At 31.3% G+C, this 22,149-nt stretch overlaps 1 protein-coding gene across 1 annotated transcript; it reads left to right on the forward strand.

Annotated features, from left to right (window-relative positions):
- The first annotated feature begins 50 nt into the window (after window positions 1–50).
- LOC134685156 (ATP-dependent RNA helicase DDX51-like) lies at window positions 51–21,255 on the forward strand. Its single transcript, XM_063544631.1, has 17 exons — window positions 51–145; window positions 2,903–3,614; window positions 4,688–4,838; window positions 5,683–5,828; window positions 6,718–6,834; window positions 8,425–8,486; window positions 8,830–8,938; window positions 9,523–9,638; window positions 10,973–10,988; window positions 11,061–11,063; window positions 13,683–13,851; window positions 15,980–16,065; window positions 17,118–17,233; window positions 18,484–18,600; window positions 19,435–19,600; window positions 20,401–20,535; window positions 20,989–21,255. Exons 1-17 carry the CDS (start codon window positions 123–125, stop codon window positions 21,019–21,021), a joined length of 2,277 nt encoding a protein of 758 aa, XP_063400701.1. The 5' UTR covers window positions 51–122; the 3' UTR covers window positions 21,022–21,255.
- The last annotated feature ends 894 nt before the right edge of the window (window positions 21,256–22,149 follow it).

Raw genomic sequence — 22,149 nt, forward strand, 5'->3', positions numbered from 1 at the left:
CGGAAGAGAAATTTGGCAAATTTTGATTGGTGGGAAATCATCCAGCATGCCTCACATAAAATGACAGCCCCCATGTGAAACACGTGAATTTGTTTACATTTTGTTTTTGGTAAACTAAAAGCATGTCCTTATTCCATATCAATAGGTATACTTATTGAAATCTAAAAGTCATTCCCCCAAGTGCATTGCATTGTAATTGCTTCATTTCATAGAGTGACAATTTCTTTACAAAATGATAATTGATAAAGTTCTTCAAATATTTTCATTTTGCTAAGAATTATCAATGATTTGTTAGGTACTATACTAATATAGTAATATAAATACAAGTCATATGAATTATGCACCCTATCATGCTCAGCACAAGTTGTCTTTGTATAGTAACACTACCTGTTTCGAGTGTTGGATGGCTATATTTAAAAATATATCTCAATCTCAGTTGAATGGGGGTCTCATTGGGGGGGGGGGTTCCGATCCCAGATCCCGCTTACTGTTTTCTCAGATTCCCGTATCCTGCTTACACTATGTACGTAACCAATTCTCATTTTTTTGTCATTTCCCCGGTCCCGCAAGACCTCATTTCCTGTTTTCACGACACAATAATTTGACTTTCACGTTTCACGCTTACGAAAAATCGGCAATCCCACGTCACACTTAGGCCCCAATGAGACCCACTTGAATCTGGCATACATGTGTAAATATTGTAAAATTAAAATAAAGTACCCCAGGACATTTATAAAATTACAGCATATGGCATAATTGGGAGTTGGAATGCCCTTAACTGTCAGGCGTCAAACGGTCATTTTAAGTTACTGTTTGCGTCAAATTGATTAAAATTTTTGTCTAAATATCCTCATTCATGGTCATTGTGATACGAGTAAGTCAGAGGTTTCAATTTAATATTGTTATGGTTATTTTTTTGATATAATAACATGATTCGTCAAAATAAATAGATATATTTATTGTCTCAAGCAAAGTACATTTTATCGTCATACACCAAAAAATTACTGTTAACCTCATTTGGCAAGAATTTTTACCATTATCCATCAGGCCAAAAAACAAATATATGTCTGTTTGAATGCTTTAAAAAAATAGGGCAGGTAGATCAATATTTTCATTTTATTTTATTTTTTCCTCTCATCACATGAGTAGCGAATTTCCTTAAAACAGTTGTCATGTTCATGATTAGGGAGCTACCATTTGATTTTTATGGGGGGCTAGGATGAAAAAATTTAGTTGTAATCTCTGTCCTGCCTTTTTATTTTTCACTCTATCCGGTCCTGATTTTTTTTTTAGTTTATCCTGATTTTTTTTTTAACATAAATTGTCATCCTGACTTTTTTTTTTGCAAGTGTCTCATCCTGCCTTTCTTTTTACTCAAAACTCCTGTCCTGCTTATTTTTTCAAATTTCATCCTAGCCCCCCCCCCCCCCCCCCCCCCCCCCCCCATAAAAATCAAATGGTAGCTCCCTTTAGAGCAAAACCAAACCATTTTCAAAAATGTCTGAGTTTATTAAAAGTCGGAAAGATTTCAAATTGTCTAGGTAGCAAACCATGATCGCACACACATCATCATCTAAGTAAGATTTCTTCTCCCTTTTTTTTTGTCCTTTTTTTTTTTTTCATTTTGGTTTTGTTTTTTTATTATTTGTTTTTTTTTGTTTTTTTCTGTTTTCAAAATAATTTATTCATTTATATATTTTTATTTTTATTTATTTTTTCTGTTTTATTATTGTTTTCTTTTACTTCAATTTTCAGTCTTTTGATCCATATTTATATATATATTTACTAAATAAATATACCATTCTTTACATGCATGCTCATACATATATTTTTGTATTATATTGCTATAAATGTTAAATGGAGAAGACTTCATAAGTCTGTTTGACTTGTGTCTTATCCAATTTGTACTTTAACAAATAAAATATGTTTAAACTAAAAAGCTCCCTTATGAACATTGGGATGTACAATGTATCAGGCAACACTATATCTTCACTTTTAACACGAGAATAGTTTATTTTTCACTTTACGACAGAAAATAATGGCCTAGGGTAGGCGCTCAATATAGGGTCGGTCAGGTATCCGTAAACAGACATATATATTGTTTTGGCCTTATGATGGTACCCCCATTACAACCCTCAGAAATTAGTCAACTTTTTTTTTAAGTATAAAAGAACTAACATGACCAAGTGATCTTTTGAAAAACAAATCTAATACCACTTTATACTTTTAATATTTTGTCATACCACGCTTCTGACCTAGAAATTGTCTGCATCTAAATGGAGGGTTTGAATAAAGACTCTGAGTTTGAAATAATGTTATTTCCAACCAGACACATAACAATCCAGACTTGAAGTCTCCAACGTTTCCAATTAAAGAATGATTTTTTTAAAATTTTAATCCTCAATCAGAGGCCAAATATATTGGAGTGGGGTCAAGTCTGGAGATTGTGGCAAACAATGCATGCTACATTTGTACATATATGCCAGTTGTGGTATTTGATTTTGCCTTTTCCATTCTACAACCCACCGTAAATGAAAGGGTGCAGTGTCATCTTGAAAAAGTAAAGGTTCATTGCCAAAATATTTGATTACAACTTGCCATAGATTATTGTCAAGTGTTTCTGTTAACATCTACTTGTAAAAGTTCATATACATGTATTACCATTTATCATAGCTAATGTACCATGTGGGACATCTTTTGACCATAATTTTAAAATTGGCGGATCATCCGATGTTCGCTGTGCAACACATCCTAAACATATATAATAGTCTCCAAATGTCATTCAACTTCCTTCTCACTTTTACAGTGTACCATCAGGTTTTATCACTATCATCATCTCATCTGTAAATATAACTTCTTTTCAAGCTTACTGTTAATTAACTTTATTTATACATATTGACAGATATATTGGTGTTGATGAGGATGATGATGTTATCAATGAAGAATCTAGGGGAACATCAGCCAAACAAATACTAGAGAAAATAAAAAAGGATGCTGAAAAAAGAAAAAATCAGAAATCAACACCCAATAAAAAACTCTCTGATGCCACAAATAAAAAAGCAGTGAAAAAGAAGACAAAAGAAGAACATGTATCTGACGAATCTGAAACTGATGATTCAGCACAATTAGATTGCTTACAGCAGAGATTACAAGAGGATGAAAACAAAAGTATTAAGTCAGGCAAAGGTCAAAAGAGAAAAACAGAAAGAGTTGAACATGAATCATCTAGTCCCAAAAAGCAAATGGGAATTTCCACCAAGAAAATTTCTAAAAATAAAACTCACAATGAAACAGGAGAAGATATTTTGACAAAGAAATTAAAATCGAAAACAAAAGAAAAAACATTTGACCTTGAGGAAGAAGACTTAAAAAATTTATCAATATCAGAAGATGAAAATGAACTTAAGACTCCAAATAAGAAAAATAAAATCCAATCAAATATTACATCAGATGAGGAGGGAAGTCTCCATGATGAATCTGTTGAGGTTGATAAAAGTATTACTGAAAGAATGGAAGAAGACAGCTTTACTGAAAAGACTGTATATGGAGGTTTTCCTAATGAAGTAGGAGGTTTTACTGTGATTGGTGAAGTTAAAGGGAAAGGCCACAAACAGGTTGTTATCATTTAGTACTGTTACCATGGTTACTAAAAATAAAATTACACAAAGAAAAATTTGAAATTGCATGCACACCATTAAGCCTACTTTTTACATGTATTATGTAAAGACAAACAAGTAACAGATTTACTACTAAAAGTATTTAAGTTCAAGTTTGTTCTTCAAAAATATTCAAGTGAAAGATAAAAATGTATGTATATATAGAAGTCCATTTACTTGGTCCCTAAAATTAGAAAATTAAAAAGTATTTTAAGCTTAATCAAATGATATCCTTCAGATTATATACGTAGTCATGGTAGTATATAATTCTAATACATGTAATAAATAGGATTCAGAAACAAGCAAAAAATTGCTTTTATTAATCAGACTTGTTAATCAGATTTTTTCAGAAATCAGCTAAAGCTTTTCCAAATTAGTATCTTATCCATAATTTATATACAAGTGGGGGCCTGCTCCAGTCATGCTTCAGTGATTCCCCTTATACGGTAACCAACCATTTTTTTCACAGAAAAGGCCCCCTCCTCTCTAAATCAGCATCTGCAAACAAGATATGGTGCTACAAGATGTCTTTTTCACTTTTCAGAGATGTTAACAATGGATAAATTGGTTGGGTGGGATCTCATTCTAGTTTTTCCAAACATTAACAACTTGTGTAGTATGACAGGGTCTCATTTGGGGTTCTGATCCCAGATCCTGCTTTCTGTTTTGTCAGATTTTTGTATCCCGCTTACACTATGTACATAAGCAATTTTCATATTTTTTTAATTTCCTTTGTCCGCTATACATCAATTCCTGTTTTCACAGCAAAATAATTTGACTTTCACATGTCACACTTACAAAATATCTTCAATCCCACGTCCATGACGTCACGCTTTTAAAGTTTTGCAATTTTAAAAAGGCATTACATATATATATTTTGGCTCTTATCATCCTCTAAAAACAACAAAACCTTTATCATCATGATCATATTTATTAAAGGAAGGCTTTATTCGTTCCTACAATCCTCATTATCAACAAAGGGTTTTAGTAAATGTGAATTCTTTACAATCTTATTTTATTTGTTATTTCAGGTTAAAAGAGTTTTGCCAGAATGGTTAGCAGATCCTAGTATTATCACATCTGACCTCAAAACCAAAACATTGCCAGTATCATCTATGTCTTCTTTAGATCAAGATTTGAGAGACTCATTACAGAAAAATGGAATTACACAATTTTTTCCTGGTAACTTCTAATTTGTATTCAATATCCTCAGTAGTTTCAATTTGTATGACTATACAAATGTGTGGCCTACTGGTATTGTACAAGAATGAAATGTTGACAGTGAAGATAGGTTTTAATTTTTACTTATAGAGTAATGAATTTAAGAAGTTTTTAGGATAATTTAAGGGTTAGGAATGTTATAATGAAAACCTGCCTCCGTAAAGTGCTGAAAGTATTAAAATGGTCTTTCATTAAATTGTTGTATAAAAAGAAATCAAGTTTTCTCTTTTCTTTTAAAGAATTCGTAACAAAATACAAAAGTCAAGTGGTTAATATAAAAAAGAAGATGTGGTATGATTGCCAATGAGACAACTGACCACAAGAGACCAAAATGACACAGACATAAACAACTATAGGTCACTGTACTGCCTTCAACAATGAGCAAAGCCCATACAGCATAGTCAGCTATTAAATGCCCCAATAAGACAATGTAAAACAATTCAAACGAGAAAACTAACAGCCTTATTTGTATAAAAAAATAACAAAAAACAAATATGTAACACATAAAACAAACCACATCCACTGAATTACAGGCTCCTGACATGGGACAGGCACATACTTGTGGCGGGGTTAAACATTTTAGCGTCATCCCAACCCTCCCCTAACATGGGACAGTGGTACTATAACAGTACAGCATAAGAACAAACTATAAAAATATGGTTGTTTTTTTTATTGAATATTTTGCATCATGTGTATAAAAAAACTTGTAGTAATGTACAATTTACACCTGGCAAAGGAATATGATATACATATCAAGCTTTTCTTTCATAAAGCAGTTTGTTATAATATGTTGATTTATCTTCAGTTCAGATACAAGTTATACCAATGATGTTAGAATCTGTGAAGATGGGTTTTCTGTATGGTAATGGAGGGTTTAGACCAAGTGATATTTGTGTGTCTGCACCAACAGGCAGTGGTAAAACTCTGGCTTTTGTATTGCCAATTATACAGGTAAAAGTCTCATAATAACAATATTAAAATTGCATATTATCCTGTTTAAGATTAAGTTCCCTCAAAACTTAATGTGGTGAAAATAATTAATAGTATTTCAATTGTCTTCATGATTGAGGGTCTTTTTTTTTAAAGTCATATTAGGTATCTTTTAAGTACCAATTTCTGCACACTGTCATTGTATTGGTTTGCAATTAACACATGCTATTCCTATTTATGTAAAGCACAAATTTTCTAATTGAATTTTCATGAAAATACTGCTTATGACCACATATGATTTGAAGTTAAAGGAGGTTCACTAGAAAAGTGACAAAATATGTTTTCCTTATTTTCTGTCGTGTCAGAAAGAGGGTGTGAACGGTTATGGAATAAAGCTTCACCAATAAATAAGTGTCTATATACCAAATGCTAGGCCTGAAAATCAAACTCAAGATCTGCAATCAGCAACAAAAACACACAATGATATGAACAATTAGATAAATCAGCTAAGTGGGCCAATGACAAGTCAATGTCATATTGTATATAAAATTCCACAGCTTGTCAACTTAAAATTAAAAAGAAAATGCAGTATATTGCCAATGAGACAACTTTCCACAAGAGACCAAATGACACAGAAATCAACAACTATAGGTCACTTTACAGCTTTCAAAAATAAGCTCACACCTCAAAGTCAGCTGTATAAGGCCCTGAAATAACAAATGTAAAACAATTCAAATGAGAAAACTAAAGACCAAAAATTGTGTACAAAAAATGAATGATAAACAAATATGTACCACAGCAACATAAAACAACCACTGAATTACTTAAAGAATGTGGCAGGGTTAAACATGTTAGCAGGATTGATGAAGTCAATATTAATTGTACTCAATACTTACTCTATTTATTTTAGGCACTAAAGACAAGAGTGACATGTCAAGTCAGAGCTCTTGTAGTTTTACCCGTTAGAGACTTGGCAGTACAAGTGTATAAAGTCTTCAAAGCTTACAGTGAAAATACACAGTTAAAGGTAAAAAGACTGTGTATCTGTAAGGAATATTAATAGTGTTACATTGAAATGAATATGCATTTATTATGCAACTTTAATCCAATGAAATTTAGCATTTAGGAATTACATCAATCAGAAAATAAAAAATGCTGATATTTTGTATTGAGAATTTGCATCTTCTTAATTATACAGTTAATCATTAACCGGAATTTTGTGACAAAAATGTCGGTTATTGATTTGGGGATGCTGGCCGGGCTGGCGGGCGGCAATCAAATGTTGTCCGTGCATTAACTCATGAACCATTCAACCAAAGCTTTTCAAATTTTAATATGTTGTTACTGACAACTTAATGAAGGTCAAGTTCAATAATGGCGATTTTCACTTTTACCATTCAGGAGTTATGGTTCTTGAAAGATTGAAAAATGGTGTTTGCAGTCGTGTCTGTGCATTTTCTCATGAACCATTCAACCAAAGCTTTTCAAATTCTAATATGTTGTTACTGACAGCTAAATGAAGGTCAAGTTCAATAATGGCGATTTTGACTTTTACCGTTCAGGAGTTATGGTTCTTGAAAGATTGAAAAATGGTGTTTCCAGTCGTGTCCGTGCATTTTCTCATGAACCATTCAACCACAGCTTTTCAAATATTAATATGTTGTTACTGATGACAAAATAGAGGTCAAGTTCAATAATGACGATTTTGACTTTTACAGTTCACGAGTTATGGTTCTTGAAAGATCGTTAAATGGTGTTTCCATTCAATTTGTTGCATTTACTCACAAACCATTCAATCTAAGCTTTTCAAATTTTAATATGTTGATACTGATGACAAGATAGAGGTCAAATTTGATATTGACGATTTTCACTTTCACCAATCATCAGTAATGGTTCTTGTGATATTGCCAGGACAAAAATAAATGTTAATAAATCCGGTTTGCTGTCGTTGTGACAGCCTCTTGTTTTATATATTGCTGTATTCCTCAACCAAAATATGCAAACCATTAAGTGGTTTCATTGGATATGCAAGTCAGTAAATTAGTGTATTAAACTATTTAGTTAACAGTCAAATATTCTACATAACCCATTAGAATAGAAAAAATTAGAGTTGTGTTAACATTTTCAAACTTAACCACACAATCTGGTTGTTAGACTTATATCTAAAACATTGTATTAAACTTAAATACCATCTAAATCTGGATCATAAGAATATATCAGCTGCTGTAAGTGTTTTCTCTCATAGTAATTGAATATAAATATGATATCGTATACTAAATCTTTAGAACAAAGTTTGGAGACTCATTGGATTTGTTTACAAATGGTTTCTACTTTTCAGAGTTTTTTTCGTGATTTTTATTGGTTTAGTCAAGCAAATTATTTCCTTTTTGACCATTTTAAAAATTTCCTGTCTGATATTTAAAATGCATTTGTATATATGTACACAATATAATTTGAATGGCACATTATTAATGACTTATGTTTTGTTTGGAACATTTAAGATGCCAGATTTGTTACATGTTTGAAAAATTTACTTTGTAATTTGAAAAAATAGATAAATCCAGGGTAATTTATGCCTTGCACTTCTATGGTTATCTTCTAAATACTTGTATTTCAGGTAGTGTTACTGGTAGGACAGAAACAGTTTCATCAAGAACAACAAAGTCTTGTAAAGAAAAGGTATTTAATTACATACAATTGTTCATACACATAATAGGAAATGTTGTGTAAGTCATAGGGACAGCATCCCTAACAACCAAGATAATCAAAACACTTTAAGAGGATCACGTTAAATGGTCCATAAGCAATTGATGAATTGTCCAAAGTGTATAAATTTTTGGAATAAATCAATTAGAAAATGTCATTGAGCTGCCGTTCAGAACAAATTTTCCAAATGACAAAAAAAAATAAGATATGAATAAAGACAACCACTGAAAATGTTCTGACTGCTTTTATTTGAAATGAATTTCTTTTCAGTACACTCATTAGAAAAGAAATTGGAATATGTGTTTTTATTTTACAGATCATGGGGTTCTGAGAGCTTGGCAGATATAATAATAGCAACTCCAGGAAGACTTGTCGATCATATAAACAGTACAGAAGGATTTAATCTTAAACAACTCAGGTTTTTGGTAGGTTAAAGGAAAACAAATTTGCTAGTTTGTAGGAGTTATTTCCCTTGGCAATAGAAATTTATGGAAAATTGCATTGTCTGTGTTTTCACATTTCTTTAATTTATAAAATACAAATGTATCTGCATTATCATTTGCTATGTTCAATGCACCCTGAAATAAGGGGCAAAACTCTAACTTATACACCTATATTTTTTCAATCACTTCCCTTCATCTATAGTCTTATTGGGTGCTTTAAAAGTGGCATTAAAACACCAAAAATCAAATCAAATCACTTCATCTATAAAAATAATCAAGATGTCTCCTTTCAGATAAAACAATAATGGTGGCATGATCTACATCATAAATCTGTATGCCTTTGTCCTTAAATCTGTGCTATAACTATAAATTTGTTTATCCAATGAGATAAAGTGGTAGAATTAATTTAGTGTTTGGAATGTATTTTGCAGGAAATAAGTACAAACTTGATCAGTGCGAGGTTAAAAATTAAAAGCATATAGAATAAGGGAGACAAATATTATCCAACAAGTTGAAAACGATTGAATTCTATGCACAAAAATGAGAGAATCTTTATTATTCTGAAGGTTATAGATGAAGCTGATAAGATGATGGACCATATCAAACAGGACTGGTTATCACAAGTAGAGAATGCTGTACACTCTGATGAAAGACTTTTGACAGGTGCTCTTACAGTGGCAAGGTAATTAGTCAGAACAGACAAGTATATACCAAGGTTGATTTTAATGATCAATAAATAGCCATAGAATCCTGTAATAGTATAAAAAATAAGATGATGTGGTGTAGGTACCAAACAGACAACTCTCCACTTGAGACCAAGGCTTCCAAAACGGTCATATATTCCGGACTTGACCGAAACTTTCATAAAAAGTCCGGCTGCTCTCAGCCTCAAACGGTCAAATAAAAATGGTTTGCCACTTTTTGTTATTCAAGGCATTTTTCATAAAACGGTCATTTCAATTTTGACCAACTATCGATCATAAAAATGTCCGTTTGTGTTTTGGACATGTCCGCTTGGGCATACTATTTCTCAAAGATATTTCGGTCATAATTGGGTTTATTACAACAGATGCAGCATATTTGAGATTCTTTGAAGTGTCTCAGTTAGTCTAATTCTTTGGGTACATAAATGTACGGCTGGTCTTTTAGCTTGTGTACATCAATAAAAAGTAGAAAAACACGTTTTCTTTTATTTAAATAACAACAAGCTGTCAAACAATTATCCTTTCAATAAGTTATATTGAAGCCATAAATCATTCACTGATTACAGGTTTGTTACCTTTGATGAGGTGTCTTTAGCTTGTCTTTATCAATAGAACTAATGATGCATAACAATGTACACAAAGGTGATCAGGTAATGAGGTCAAATATGTAAGCGTGTATGGAACAACATCCTATTTAATTACGCTTTATAGATATTATTTTAAATGAGCATTCTGTTTAACAAAGTTTCCTGATATTTAAAAGTTATTCTTCAAATAAGTATATTTATAAATGAATAAGTATGATATCAGATATATATCTATTATTTATTTGACACTGTACATCGTGTTAAATACTGGGGCACTATAAAGAGGAAAATTAATTGAAATATATATTTAAAAACACGTAGAACATGCTAATAGCAATGACCACGTTAAAGCTCTCAAATTAGAGACAGCTTCAAAAAGTAATCCAATGGTATCAGTATTTGAGAAAGTTTTATGAAAAGACTGACAACACTATGTGCACCTTGTTCCGTAATGCTTACTTTATTGCTAAAGAAAACTTACCAATGGACAAATTTCAGTCATTAAATGATTTACATAAGTTAAATGGTGCTGTGATCACTTCTAAATTATACCAAGAGAACAATGCCTGTTCCAAATTTATTCAGACAATTTCCGATAGTATATATAGAGCAAGGTTTGAAAATTGTACAACGAAAAATGTTATCACTGTTCAGTAGATTGTACACGGTTTAAAACAATATCCTTCATTGGGCCTCCTCAATGTTATCTATAAATACCGCATCAGTTGTAAAGGTCACATGGTCAGGTAATCAATACACAAAAAGAAAAGTATCACGTGTATCAAGCTGTACTACAATTAAAGATCATTAAAGCCAGTTGTCATCAACAGTTTAAAATAATATGGCCTTAATTAAGAAGTGTAAAGTACTCACAGAGTGAAGGTAGATTATTTAAACACAAACAAAACAAAAGCATGAGAAAATTCAGGTACTGAAGCTACACAAAAAAAATACACAACACAGAGGATAATATTTTATTTATTATTTTTGAATGAAGACAACAAAACAGTTATAAATAATTTTATTTCATATAACACTTCTAATTACTTAGACACATATATCTTATGCATCCTCTCAGTTACATTTAAGTATCCAGCTGATCATTGACCGTCAAAAAAATTTCTTTGCAAAATGTCCGGCTGTTGTCTGGAAATTTTGGAAGCCTTGCTTGAGACCAAATGAAGTAGATGGTTAGCAACTATAGATTACTGTACAGAGTTTAATTTTTTTTTTAGCTAATTACTAGATTGCGGGGTAAAACAATCCAGAAAACTATATTTGAAAAATTATTGAAGTTTACTTTATATAAAAAAGAATTGGAAACCTTGGTGGGTTCAACCATCCCCTTTCCCCTATTTGGTCAAAAGACAATATGCCATAGGCAGTTGGGGCATTAAACATTGCCCTTCCATCTGTCCCCCTGTCCAATTTTTGTTTCCACCCTCTTACTTAAGTATTTCCCATCTTCATGCAAATTTTATCAAAATTGTACAGAACCATTGATATTGCTATTTGCTAAGAACCAAAACTTACAGACAGAGTTTAAATTTTGGAAGGGAGTCACTTACAGTTGTGGAGTGATGCCCAGTTATAACTTAGAAAATTGCAATTATTTTGTTTCCCCATTCAAATTTAAGTTGGCATAATCAAATTTTTTATTAAACTGGTAAACAATGCTATAGAAAATTAAGAAACACAGACAGAGTTGTATTTTGGGCAGTGATTCATTATTAATACTTTATGCCCAATTTTTTAACTTGGAAAATTACATAATTTAGCTCAAGTAGGGGAGTTTGTGTCCTCAGACAAATTCTTCTTTTATTTTTGAAGCAACAGAACATAAAACTTTTTTTATAAATTTTTAAGAACATTCATATTCAGTTTTTACCTCTGTCTGTCCTTCCATCCATCCTTCCGTCAGTCCGTCCTGTCCGTCCCGTGAATATTTTTCGTCACATTTTTCTCAGGAACAACACTACCAGGATTTCAGAAATTTGGTTTCAGGCTTGATATAAGTCAGCTATACCGTGTGATGCGTTTTCAGATTCATCACTTGACAACTTCCTGTTAATTGAACACTTGTATGATTTTACACATAATAGCCAAGTTGAAAATTTTCTTCACATTTTTCTTAAGAACTACAATACAAGGATTTCTGAAATTTGGTTTAAGGGTTAATATAAGTCAGCTATACTGTGTGATGCGTTTTCAGATTCATCACTCAACAACTTCCTGTTTACCAAATACTTGCATATTTTATTGATATTATCCACTTGCGACTTGGGTATCATCAGTGAGCAGTAGCTCGCAGTTTCACTTGTTTTAATTGCTTGCTTCCAGGAAGCAATTCCCCAACATATTTTCTGTATGCAAAGTGACCTCAGTGTGACCCATCTCTTCAAAATCTGGTGATCGCAATACGCATGGATGTCCTTAAAATAAACTATTATCTGATTGTACATGTTAAACATGTGCTCAATTTCCATGCTTTTTTGTTGATTGTTGACAAACAGGTGACCAACATTAAACTTCGGCTTCAAAACACGAACTTTAATTACCTGCCATATATTCACAACAACACCGACAGATTGAAAAAAATTAACAATTATACAAAATTTTTGGGGAAAAAATGATAAAATCGTACACAGAAGACTAAGTTTATGATGTTTGTATGCATTGGTTCAAGAATTGGAATAACATTATGTTTCACCTGTCAATCGTTTCATATGACTTTAAAGTGTTTAAGAGAAATTTTATATTTTTTTTTTTAAACAACTTTTTAGCTCATTAACTATTGAACATTTTTATCATTTTCAGGAGCAAAAGTATGGAAATACCTGTAAGTATTTTTTGTATTATTTCAATCTCTACACATACATATTTATATTGTATTTTATTACTTCTAATACTCAATGAAATACATGTATGTATTGAGTATAGATACAGGATCATATGAAAATAGATATACAAATTGCATGTCTGAATGGACCCTTCCTAAATCGAATGATGGATCTAAAAGGTTCCTAAAAAATAAATTAAGTTGGAAGGGTAAAAAAGAAATTTATGTCTAAAATGCAATCACTTTTTTGTATTATTTTAATCTCTACACATACATATTTATATGGTATTTTATTAGTTCAACGTATGAGAATTGTTCATATGTTTTATTAGCAGGAGATGGGTGATTTTGTGTTACCCTTGTAGGTATGTCTGTAGATACATCCCAACATTAGAACTCTAACTTTATTTTGCCTCCACCATCTGTTATAAAACTTATGCACAATGTTTATTACTATAAAACACAGACCAAGTTTGAAATTTGGTGGGGACACTTTTCCAGTATTCTAGTTATGTCCCTTTATAATGTTATATGCAAGCAGGGGCATTATCTGTGTTCCGTGAACACATTCTCCATTAATTAATTTTTCATTTCAGCTCCAGAAACTATTGTTTTCAGCAACTCTTTCACAAAATCCTGATAAACTACAACAGCTAAACCTTTTTCAACCAAAGTTATTTACTTCAGTATCTAAGGGAAGTAATATACTGAAACCTGTGGATATGGTTATGTCCCCTGAAAAGACTACAGAGAAAGAACAAGAAGGTTTATAATTTAATTATATTGATTTTTTTGTTGACATTCAGATTTTTAAAAATACTTCTCTAGAATTGAAAATTTAAAGTGACTAATTTTTCGTCATTTGTGGAATATAGATTGAAACATACAAAACCGTCAATTTCAGATTAAGTGATTATTCATTTTTATACGACCGCAAATTTTGAAAAAATTTTCGTCGTATATTGCTATCACGTTGGCGTCGTCGTCGTCGTCGTCGTCATCGTCGTCGTCGTCGTCCGAATACTTTTAGTTTTCGCACTCTAACTTTAGTAAAAGTGAATAGAAATCTATGAAATTTTAACACAAGGTTTATGACCATAAAAGGAAGGCTGGTATTGATTTTGGGAGTTTTGGTCCCAACATTTTAGGAATTAGGGGCCAAAAAGGGCCCAAATAAGCATTTTCTTGGTTTTCGCACTATAACTTTAGTTTAAGTTAATAGAAATCTATGAAATTTTGACACAAGGTTTATGACCACAAAAGAAAGGTTGGGATTGATTTTGGGAGTATTGGTTTCAACAGTTTAGGAATTAGGGGCCAAAAAAGGGCCCAAATAAGCATTATTCTGGGTTTTTGCACTATAACTTTAGTTAAAGTAAATAGAAATCAATGAAATTTAAACACAAGGTTTATGGCTATTAAAGGAAGGTTGGTATTGATTTTGGGAGTTTTGGTCCCAACAGTTAAGGAAAAAGGGGCCCAAAGGGTCCAAAATTAAATTTTGTTTGATTTCATCAAAATTGAATAATTGGGGTTCTTTAATATGCCGAATCTAACTGTGTATGTAGATTCTTAATTTTTGGTCCCCTTTTCAAATTGGTCTACATTAAGGTCCAAAGGGTCCAAAATTAAACTTAGTTTGATTTTAACAAAAATTGAAACCTTTGGGTTCTTTGATATGCTGAATCTAAAAATGTACTTAGATTTTTGATTATTGGCCCAGTTTTCAAGTTGGCCTAAATCGAGGTCCAAAATTAAACATTGTTTGATTTCATCAAAAATTGAATAATTGGGGTTCTTTGATATGCCAAATCAAACTGTGTATGTAGATTCTTAATTTTTGGTCCAGTTTTAAAATTGGTCTAAATTAAAGTGCGAAGGGTCCAAAATTAAATTAAGTTTGATTTTAACAAAAATTAAATTCTTGGGCCTCTTTGATATGCTGAATCTAAACATGTACTTAGATTTTTGATTATGGGCCCAGTTTTCAAGTTGGTCCAAATCAGGATCTAAAATTATTATATTAAGTATTGTGCAATAGCAAGTCTTTTCAATTGCACAGTATTGTGCAATGGCAAGAAATATCTAATTTCACAATATTGTGAAATAGCAAATTTTTTTTTAATTAAGAGTTATCTTTCTTTGTCCAGTATAGTAAGCAAGAAATATCTGCAATAATTTTTTTTAATTGGAGTTATCTTTCTTTGTCCAGAATCAACTTAAATCTTTGTTATATACAATATACAATGTATATTCACTTTTTACTACCAACTGATAAATTTAAATAATCTTTACCATTCAGTGATAACAAGCAGTTTTTTTTACATCTTAATATTTTATGATGTATTTAAATGAGTAGTAATTGTTGCAAACTCCATTAGAATATTTTAATTGAAATTAGTTTTGGAATAAGGGAAAGGGGGATGTGATTAAAAAATTGGGTTCAATTTTTCTCATTTGAAATTTCATAAATAAAAAGAAAATTTCTTCAAACATTTTTTTGAGAGGATTAATATTCAACAGCATAGTGAATTGCTCTAAGAGAAAACAAAAATTTTAAGTTCATTTGAATACATTCATTCTGTGTCAGAAACCTATGCTGTGTCAACTATTTAATCACAATCCAAATTTAGAGCGGAATCCAGCTTGAATGTTGTGTCCATACTTGCCCCAACCGTTCAGGGTTCAACCTCTGCGGTCGTATAAAGCTACGCCCTGCGGAGCATCTGGTTAATTTGTGTATGCAGGTCAAATTCAAATTGAAAACTAAATACATTTAAAGTATTTTATTCAGTTGTCAAAGCAGACTGATACTTTTCTTTTATTACTTTGTAATTGGATTTGAGTGTAAAATTGCATGTGTTCTTACAGTGTTTCATTATATTGATTTTAGATACACTAACTGAAATTAACAATAGTAAAGAGGAAGGAAAGAGTGGAGAATTCATTGGAAAATATACCACTCCTGCTGGACTCACTGTAAGTTTATCTATGATAGGAAAATTTAAAACTGCATATCTCACATTAAGTTTTATTATAATAACCAAATGAAGGAATCTGTTATGATATTTATGGAGTGCAATATTTTTACTTATCATACATAGTCTGTAACTGAGGGCTGACTTGTGCCCGTTCTGGTTCCTGTGTCAGCTTTTGCATTATAGTTATATTTCATTTCACTCTTTTTTCAAAATTTATCTAGGCGGCTTTCAAATGTATGAATAGTTGGTGCATTTACAACATTGCTGGGTAAGCTGTTAAAATTGGTGCAATTCGTTGTGTGAAGGAATTTTATCTTATATTTTTGTTTCATCTTTGGATAGCCAGTTTCTTGTTGTATCCTCTAGTTGATAGAAAACTAATAAAAATAATAGAAAAATGCATAGTTTATTAAATCATTGCAAAAGTAAGACCCTGGGAAAAATGATAAAAGTGAAAACCTAGTTAAAGTGATGACATAGTCTTCACAAAAGCAGAGCACCTGGCAAAAATGATGACACAATCATCCCAAAAGCAGAACTTTTTATAATTAAATAAAGGCAGATGTGGTATGTGTGCCAATGAGACAACTCTCCATCCAAGTCACATTTTATAAAAATAAACCATTATAAGTCAAGGTGTGGTCTTCAGCACAGAGCTTTGACTCACACCGAACATTAGGCTATAAAGGGCCCCAAAAAGTTACTAGTGTAAAACCATTAAAACAGGAAAACCAAAAGTCCCAATCTATATTAAAAAAAAACAAGAAACGAGAAACATGTATGATCCACATCAACAAAACGACAACTGCTGCACATCGGATTTCTGACTTAAGAAAGGTTCAAACAATTGCAAACATTTTAATGGTACCAAACTTTCTCCCTTATCTTTTTATCAATCCAGAAAGATTATGAAAATATGGATAAATGTATATTAAATATTTTGACCACCAATGTAGATTATTTTTTTTAAAGAAAATGCATTTACATTTCTTAGGAAAGTCCAAAGAGGGTTAGAGTTAATGTTGACTAATATAGAATTTATTTTTACAGGAATTCTATGTTGAATGTGCTGCAGCACAGAAGCCATTAGCTGTTCTCCATTTTCTTCACAATGTTAACTTTCGTAACATTCTATGTTTTACCAACTCAGTGGAAGCTACTCACAGGTAACTTAAGAAATAATTCATGGCTGCCATAGATTTGTTTTCATTTCACCATGGGTTGGGCATTTATATATTCATTTATTTTACCCTGAGCGTTAGCAACTGCCATGAATTATTTCAATTCTAAATTTTGTTAACGGTGAAAACCCTATATTTACGATGCTGTTTTGGCTGTTCCATTTTACCTAATTTTGATAATATTAGGTATATTATATAATTCAATGATAACAAAATTTAATAGCATTTTTCACTTATATATTTTCTTCCAATGTTAATTTATTCGTTCTGAGGCGTACAAGAAGCATAAAAACGTCCGGTATTAACATTGGATTTTTTGTTTACGGAAACCTAATTGTGACGTCAACTTTTCTTTTTATGAAATTTTACCATGAAAAATAAATTGAAATAGACTGATTTGTTCATTGTGCTCTAGAATAGAGATAAATATATTGTATCTGAATCTTAGACCTCGTAAACTCCAGATTTTGATGTCGAAAATTAGGAAGATCTGGCAGTATAGATAAGTTGGTTGTGAAGCAGAACAGCCGTTTTTGTGTATTACTGCGTTTGCACTAAAAGTAGACATATTGCAATTATACTAATTAAAGATAGTAAGACGCCATATTAGAATGATAAATAACTATTTTTGTTTTTTTACCATATTTACTTGTTTTATCAATTACATGACTGCATTTTATTTCAGGTATAAATATTTGTTATGCCAACTTAATTACCCACTTTCACACAAAAATATGACTTATTACATAAGTTATTGCCTTTGGAACATTTAAATTCATACCCTTTACCAGAGTACATGTGAAATATTGCCATTTTTTGGGCTTTGGCTTCATCTTTTGCCAATTCATTGACTAACATTTCACTGTAGATAAATATTGCGTTCATCTTGACAAAAATTATGAAACCAAATCTGATTAACATTTCTTTCTACACTGGTAAAAATGCCACACCTGTGACACATGCGTTTTTAGGTACATGCGTGAAACATGTGTGGCATTTTTACCCTAGCAAGTGTCTGGGTGCTGCTTTAAGAAATATCTTCTGAAAAATAATAAATCTCTCAGAACCAAATTTTAGTGATGTACTCTCTTGAATATCATTGAGAAAACAACCTAGCTACTTGCTAAAAAAGAAAGAAAACTAGAGGTCTTCAATGATAGACAAGTGTGTAGTGAATATTAATATATAAGGTATAAATGTGAATAAGTGATGATAAATTATTTCCATATTTTCAGGTTATATCATCTTATAAAGCTGGTTGGGGGTATAGAAGTGCGAGAGTTTTCATCAGGTCTACACACAGCTAAACGTAACAGAATACTACAACAGTTCTCTAAAGGAAAGATTGACATGTAAGATTAACAATGTTTCTTTTAAAGTATTAAGAGATCTTATTATAAAATTGAGAATGGAAATGGGGAATGTGTCAAAGAGACAACAACTGGACCATAGAAAAAACAACAGCAGAAGGTCACTAACAGGTCTTCAATGTATTTTTATAATAATTTTAATTAACTCATACACAATGCTAAAAACCACAGTATTCAGGAAGAGTTCAAGTTCTAGTGTTATGCCCCTTTTCTACTTGAATAATTGCAAAGATTGAGCTGTGCATTTGTGTCCCCAGACACATTCTTCTTTTATTATTTTTAGTATTCAGTCTGTAAATAAATAAATAAGCTAAGTTATATAAATAATAAACAGTGATGTACCATTTCTGATGAATTGATATATCTTGAAGTAAATTGTCTTTATATCCTTGACGGACAATTGCTTCTTTTAAAATGGAAAACTCACATGAAAAGTAATTTTAAAATCAGATAAACCCTCAGAAAAAAGTATAAACCTAATTGTCGAATGACCTAAAAAGAACAAATTGACTGATAAAAAACCCAATTTATTTTTGGTCAACAATATATGCATTATTGTTTTCACTTTTAAAAATTATTTAAGTTTTGTCAAGTTAAGATTTCTTTGTAGTATTGAGAAAAGAATTGATGATTTTTATCTAGTTTATAACTTTGTGAAAACCATTTATATATTTTTAACCAAAATATTATATAATTTTTTATTAGAGTAATTTGTTCTGATGCTATGGCCAGAGGTATGGATGTAGAGAATGTAAAGTATGTGATATCTTATGATCCTCCACCATTTATAATACCGGTAATTTATTTTTTTATTAGTGTTATTTGTTCTGATGCGATGGCCAGAGGTATGGATGTAGAGAATGTAAAGTATGTGATATCTTATGATCCTCCACCATTTATAAAGACGTACATACACAGAGTGGGCAGAACAGCTAGAGCTGGAAAAGTTGGAACAGCTATTACTATGTTACAGAAAAAAGAGGTGAATTTTCCATATTTCATGCTACATAAACCTTTTTCTTATTTAATTAGCTCATCTTGTCGAAAGGTGAGTTTTTTTCATCACCTGGCATCAGTTGTCATCGTTAACTTTTACAAAAATCTTCCACTCTGAAACTACTGTGTCAAATATATCAAACTTTGCCACATCATTATTGGGGTATTTAATTTTTTTTAAATTGTCTGATGACCCAGCCTGCCAACCAACATGGCTAGAAATAGAACATAACGGTACAATGCAAGTTTTGTCTATTACAGAATACACCACCTAATAGGATATCAGCTAAATGAGTATATCGGCTATTGTTATATTATTTCAGAACACCAAACCCTCCTGTATAGGTTTAATATTTTATCATGTAATCTAATATCAGATATAAGAATATATTGGCAAATCAAATAAGAATACTTGAAATCGCTATGAGCAGGAAAAATCTAACAGATATTATAAGAATGTTGAGAAGATTACCTGCTGTCCATTTACTTCAAAACTGTCAGAAGACTTCTTATAGGAGCTACTAGTTATTATTTGAACTTGAAAAGACAAATTTAAATATAAATTTTGCCAAAAACATGAAAGCAATTCTTAGGCTGTCATTACTATGCCAAGGAATCTTTTGCTAAAGTGTAAATTGTTGCTATGTCATTAAAATCTTTTCTGTCAAAATGAATAAAATCTGTAGTCTCAGCTACTACTATATAACAAATATTAAACCAAATCTGTTGTTTGGAAAAAATTTACCAAGGATGTCAGTCATTGAAAATTTGTTGAAATATTTTCAGTTTTTCCACTTTAAAAAGATGACAAGGGAAGCTGGTAAAACAGCTGTAAAGGAATTAAAAGTAACCAAAGCAGATTTACAACCAATGGTGCCAGCATTCCAACAGGCATTAGAACAACTACAAGAGGTTTTACAGGTATAACAACAGATATGTCCAGCTGGTTTATGTTTTTTATGTGTATTTGACAGAATCAATATTTCAACATTGTTTACATTTACACCTAGAACTTAGAAGTCAGTTATCATGATAAACCAAGGTTGTTAAAGGAAGACCATCATGCATGTTAATGAAGTACTAGCTAGCAATTTTATCAAATAAATAAAGGAATTTGATAATTACAAAAATGAAGACATGAGTGATCTAACATAGATTGACACTGGACTTATAATATGTTTTCCGTGAAGTTTGCCAACACCATAAAAATATTGAAGATCTAGAAAAGTAATAAAGTTGTAAAAGATGAATTTACAAATATTACAAGTATAATTTTCATGATACATTAATCTTAAAACAGACACCTATGTCTATGATATAAAACAAGGTTTAAATGAATTGCTTTGAAACATATCATTATTATTTTCATTATAGGTTGAAAAAATAAAGAGAAAATCCAAAGGATGAAAGACTAATGATAGGAAGTAACATGGGAGATAATTAACATTATTTGTGGCATCGAGAAAATTAAAAATGCACATCCATTACATTTTGCTTTAAAATTACTATTCATCTGAAGAATAAATTAATACCAGTACATAAATAACTGTTTGTTTATTCATTGTGATGAACTATTTAGTCTTTTGACTAAGAGATTAACGCTATAATACAATATATCCTGGGTGTGAAAGACCTGTTGCCCTGATATTATTACAGATTTATTGTTGAGCCTGCAACTCTTGTCTCATTAATCTTGACATACAGATAGTGATAAGGAAGCAAAAGCCACATAAACTAATTTCTAAAAAGCTTAATATTTCAGAAGGTAGCAGACCAGGATTCTTTTTTTTATACAAATGCCTTTTTATGAAGTTCAGTCTGTCATATGTCCAATGTCATTAATATAATTTTTATGGTTCAGTGACTACCTGAAAATAAAGTCAAGACTGAAAAGTATTTTTTAATTTTCTCTTATGAGTAATAGGACAACAAAATTTCACATGTATGTACCTTGAAAGGTCTGCATGCCCGTCGAATAGTTCACTTTACAACAACCGCATTTCTTAGTTCAGTGAACAAGGTTAATTTTTGTGGTCAAGTCATTAGCTCAGATATCATAAGCAATAGGTCCACTAAATATGGTGTATGGCATGATTCTAAGCTTTACATGTCCAATTGGCATGTGTCATCTGATCATGACCTCATTTTCATGTTTCAGTGTTTAAAGTTAAGTTTTTGTGTTTTGGTATATTTTTATACGACGGCAAATTTTGAAAAAATTTTCGTCGTATATTGCTATCACGTTGGCGTCGTCGTCGTCGTCGTCGTCCGAATACTTTTAGTTTTCGCACTCTAACTTTAGTAAAAGTGAATAGAAATCTATGAAATTTTAACACAAGGTTTATGACCACAAAAGAAAGGTTGGGATTGATTTTGGGAGTTTTGGTTTCAACAGTTTAGGAATGAGGGCCAAAAAAGGGCCCAAATAAGCATTATTCTTGGTTTTCGCACAATAACTTCAGTTAAAGTAAATAGAAATCAATGAAATTTAAACACAATGTTTATGACCACAAAAGGAAGGTTGGTATTGATTTT

Source organism: Mytilus trossulus, chromosome 9 (assembly GCF_036588685.1).
Source record: "Mytilus trossulus isolate FHL-02 chromosome 9, PNRI_Mtr1.1.1.hap1, whole genome shotgun sequence".
NCBI classification, from domain to species: domain Eukaryota; kingdom Metazoa; phylum Mollusca; class Bivalvia; order Mytilida; family Mytilidae; genus Mytilus; species Mytilus trossulus.

Excerpts from the sequence above, each read along its gene's own strand:
- LOC134685156 (XM_063544631.1), top strand. The coding sequence starts at position 123 with ATGTCCTTATTCCATATCAATAG. Across the intron at positions 6,835-8,424 it reads GTGAAAATACACAGTTAAAG|GTAGTGTTACTGGTAGGACA; the intron begins GTAAAAAGACTG and ends CTTGTATTTCAG. Across the intron at positions 17,234-18,483 it reads TCAGTGGAAGCTACTCACAG|GTTATATCATCTTATAAAGC; the intron begins GTAACTTAAGAA and ends CCATATTTTCAG.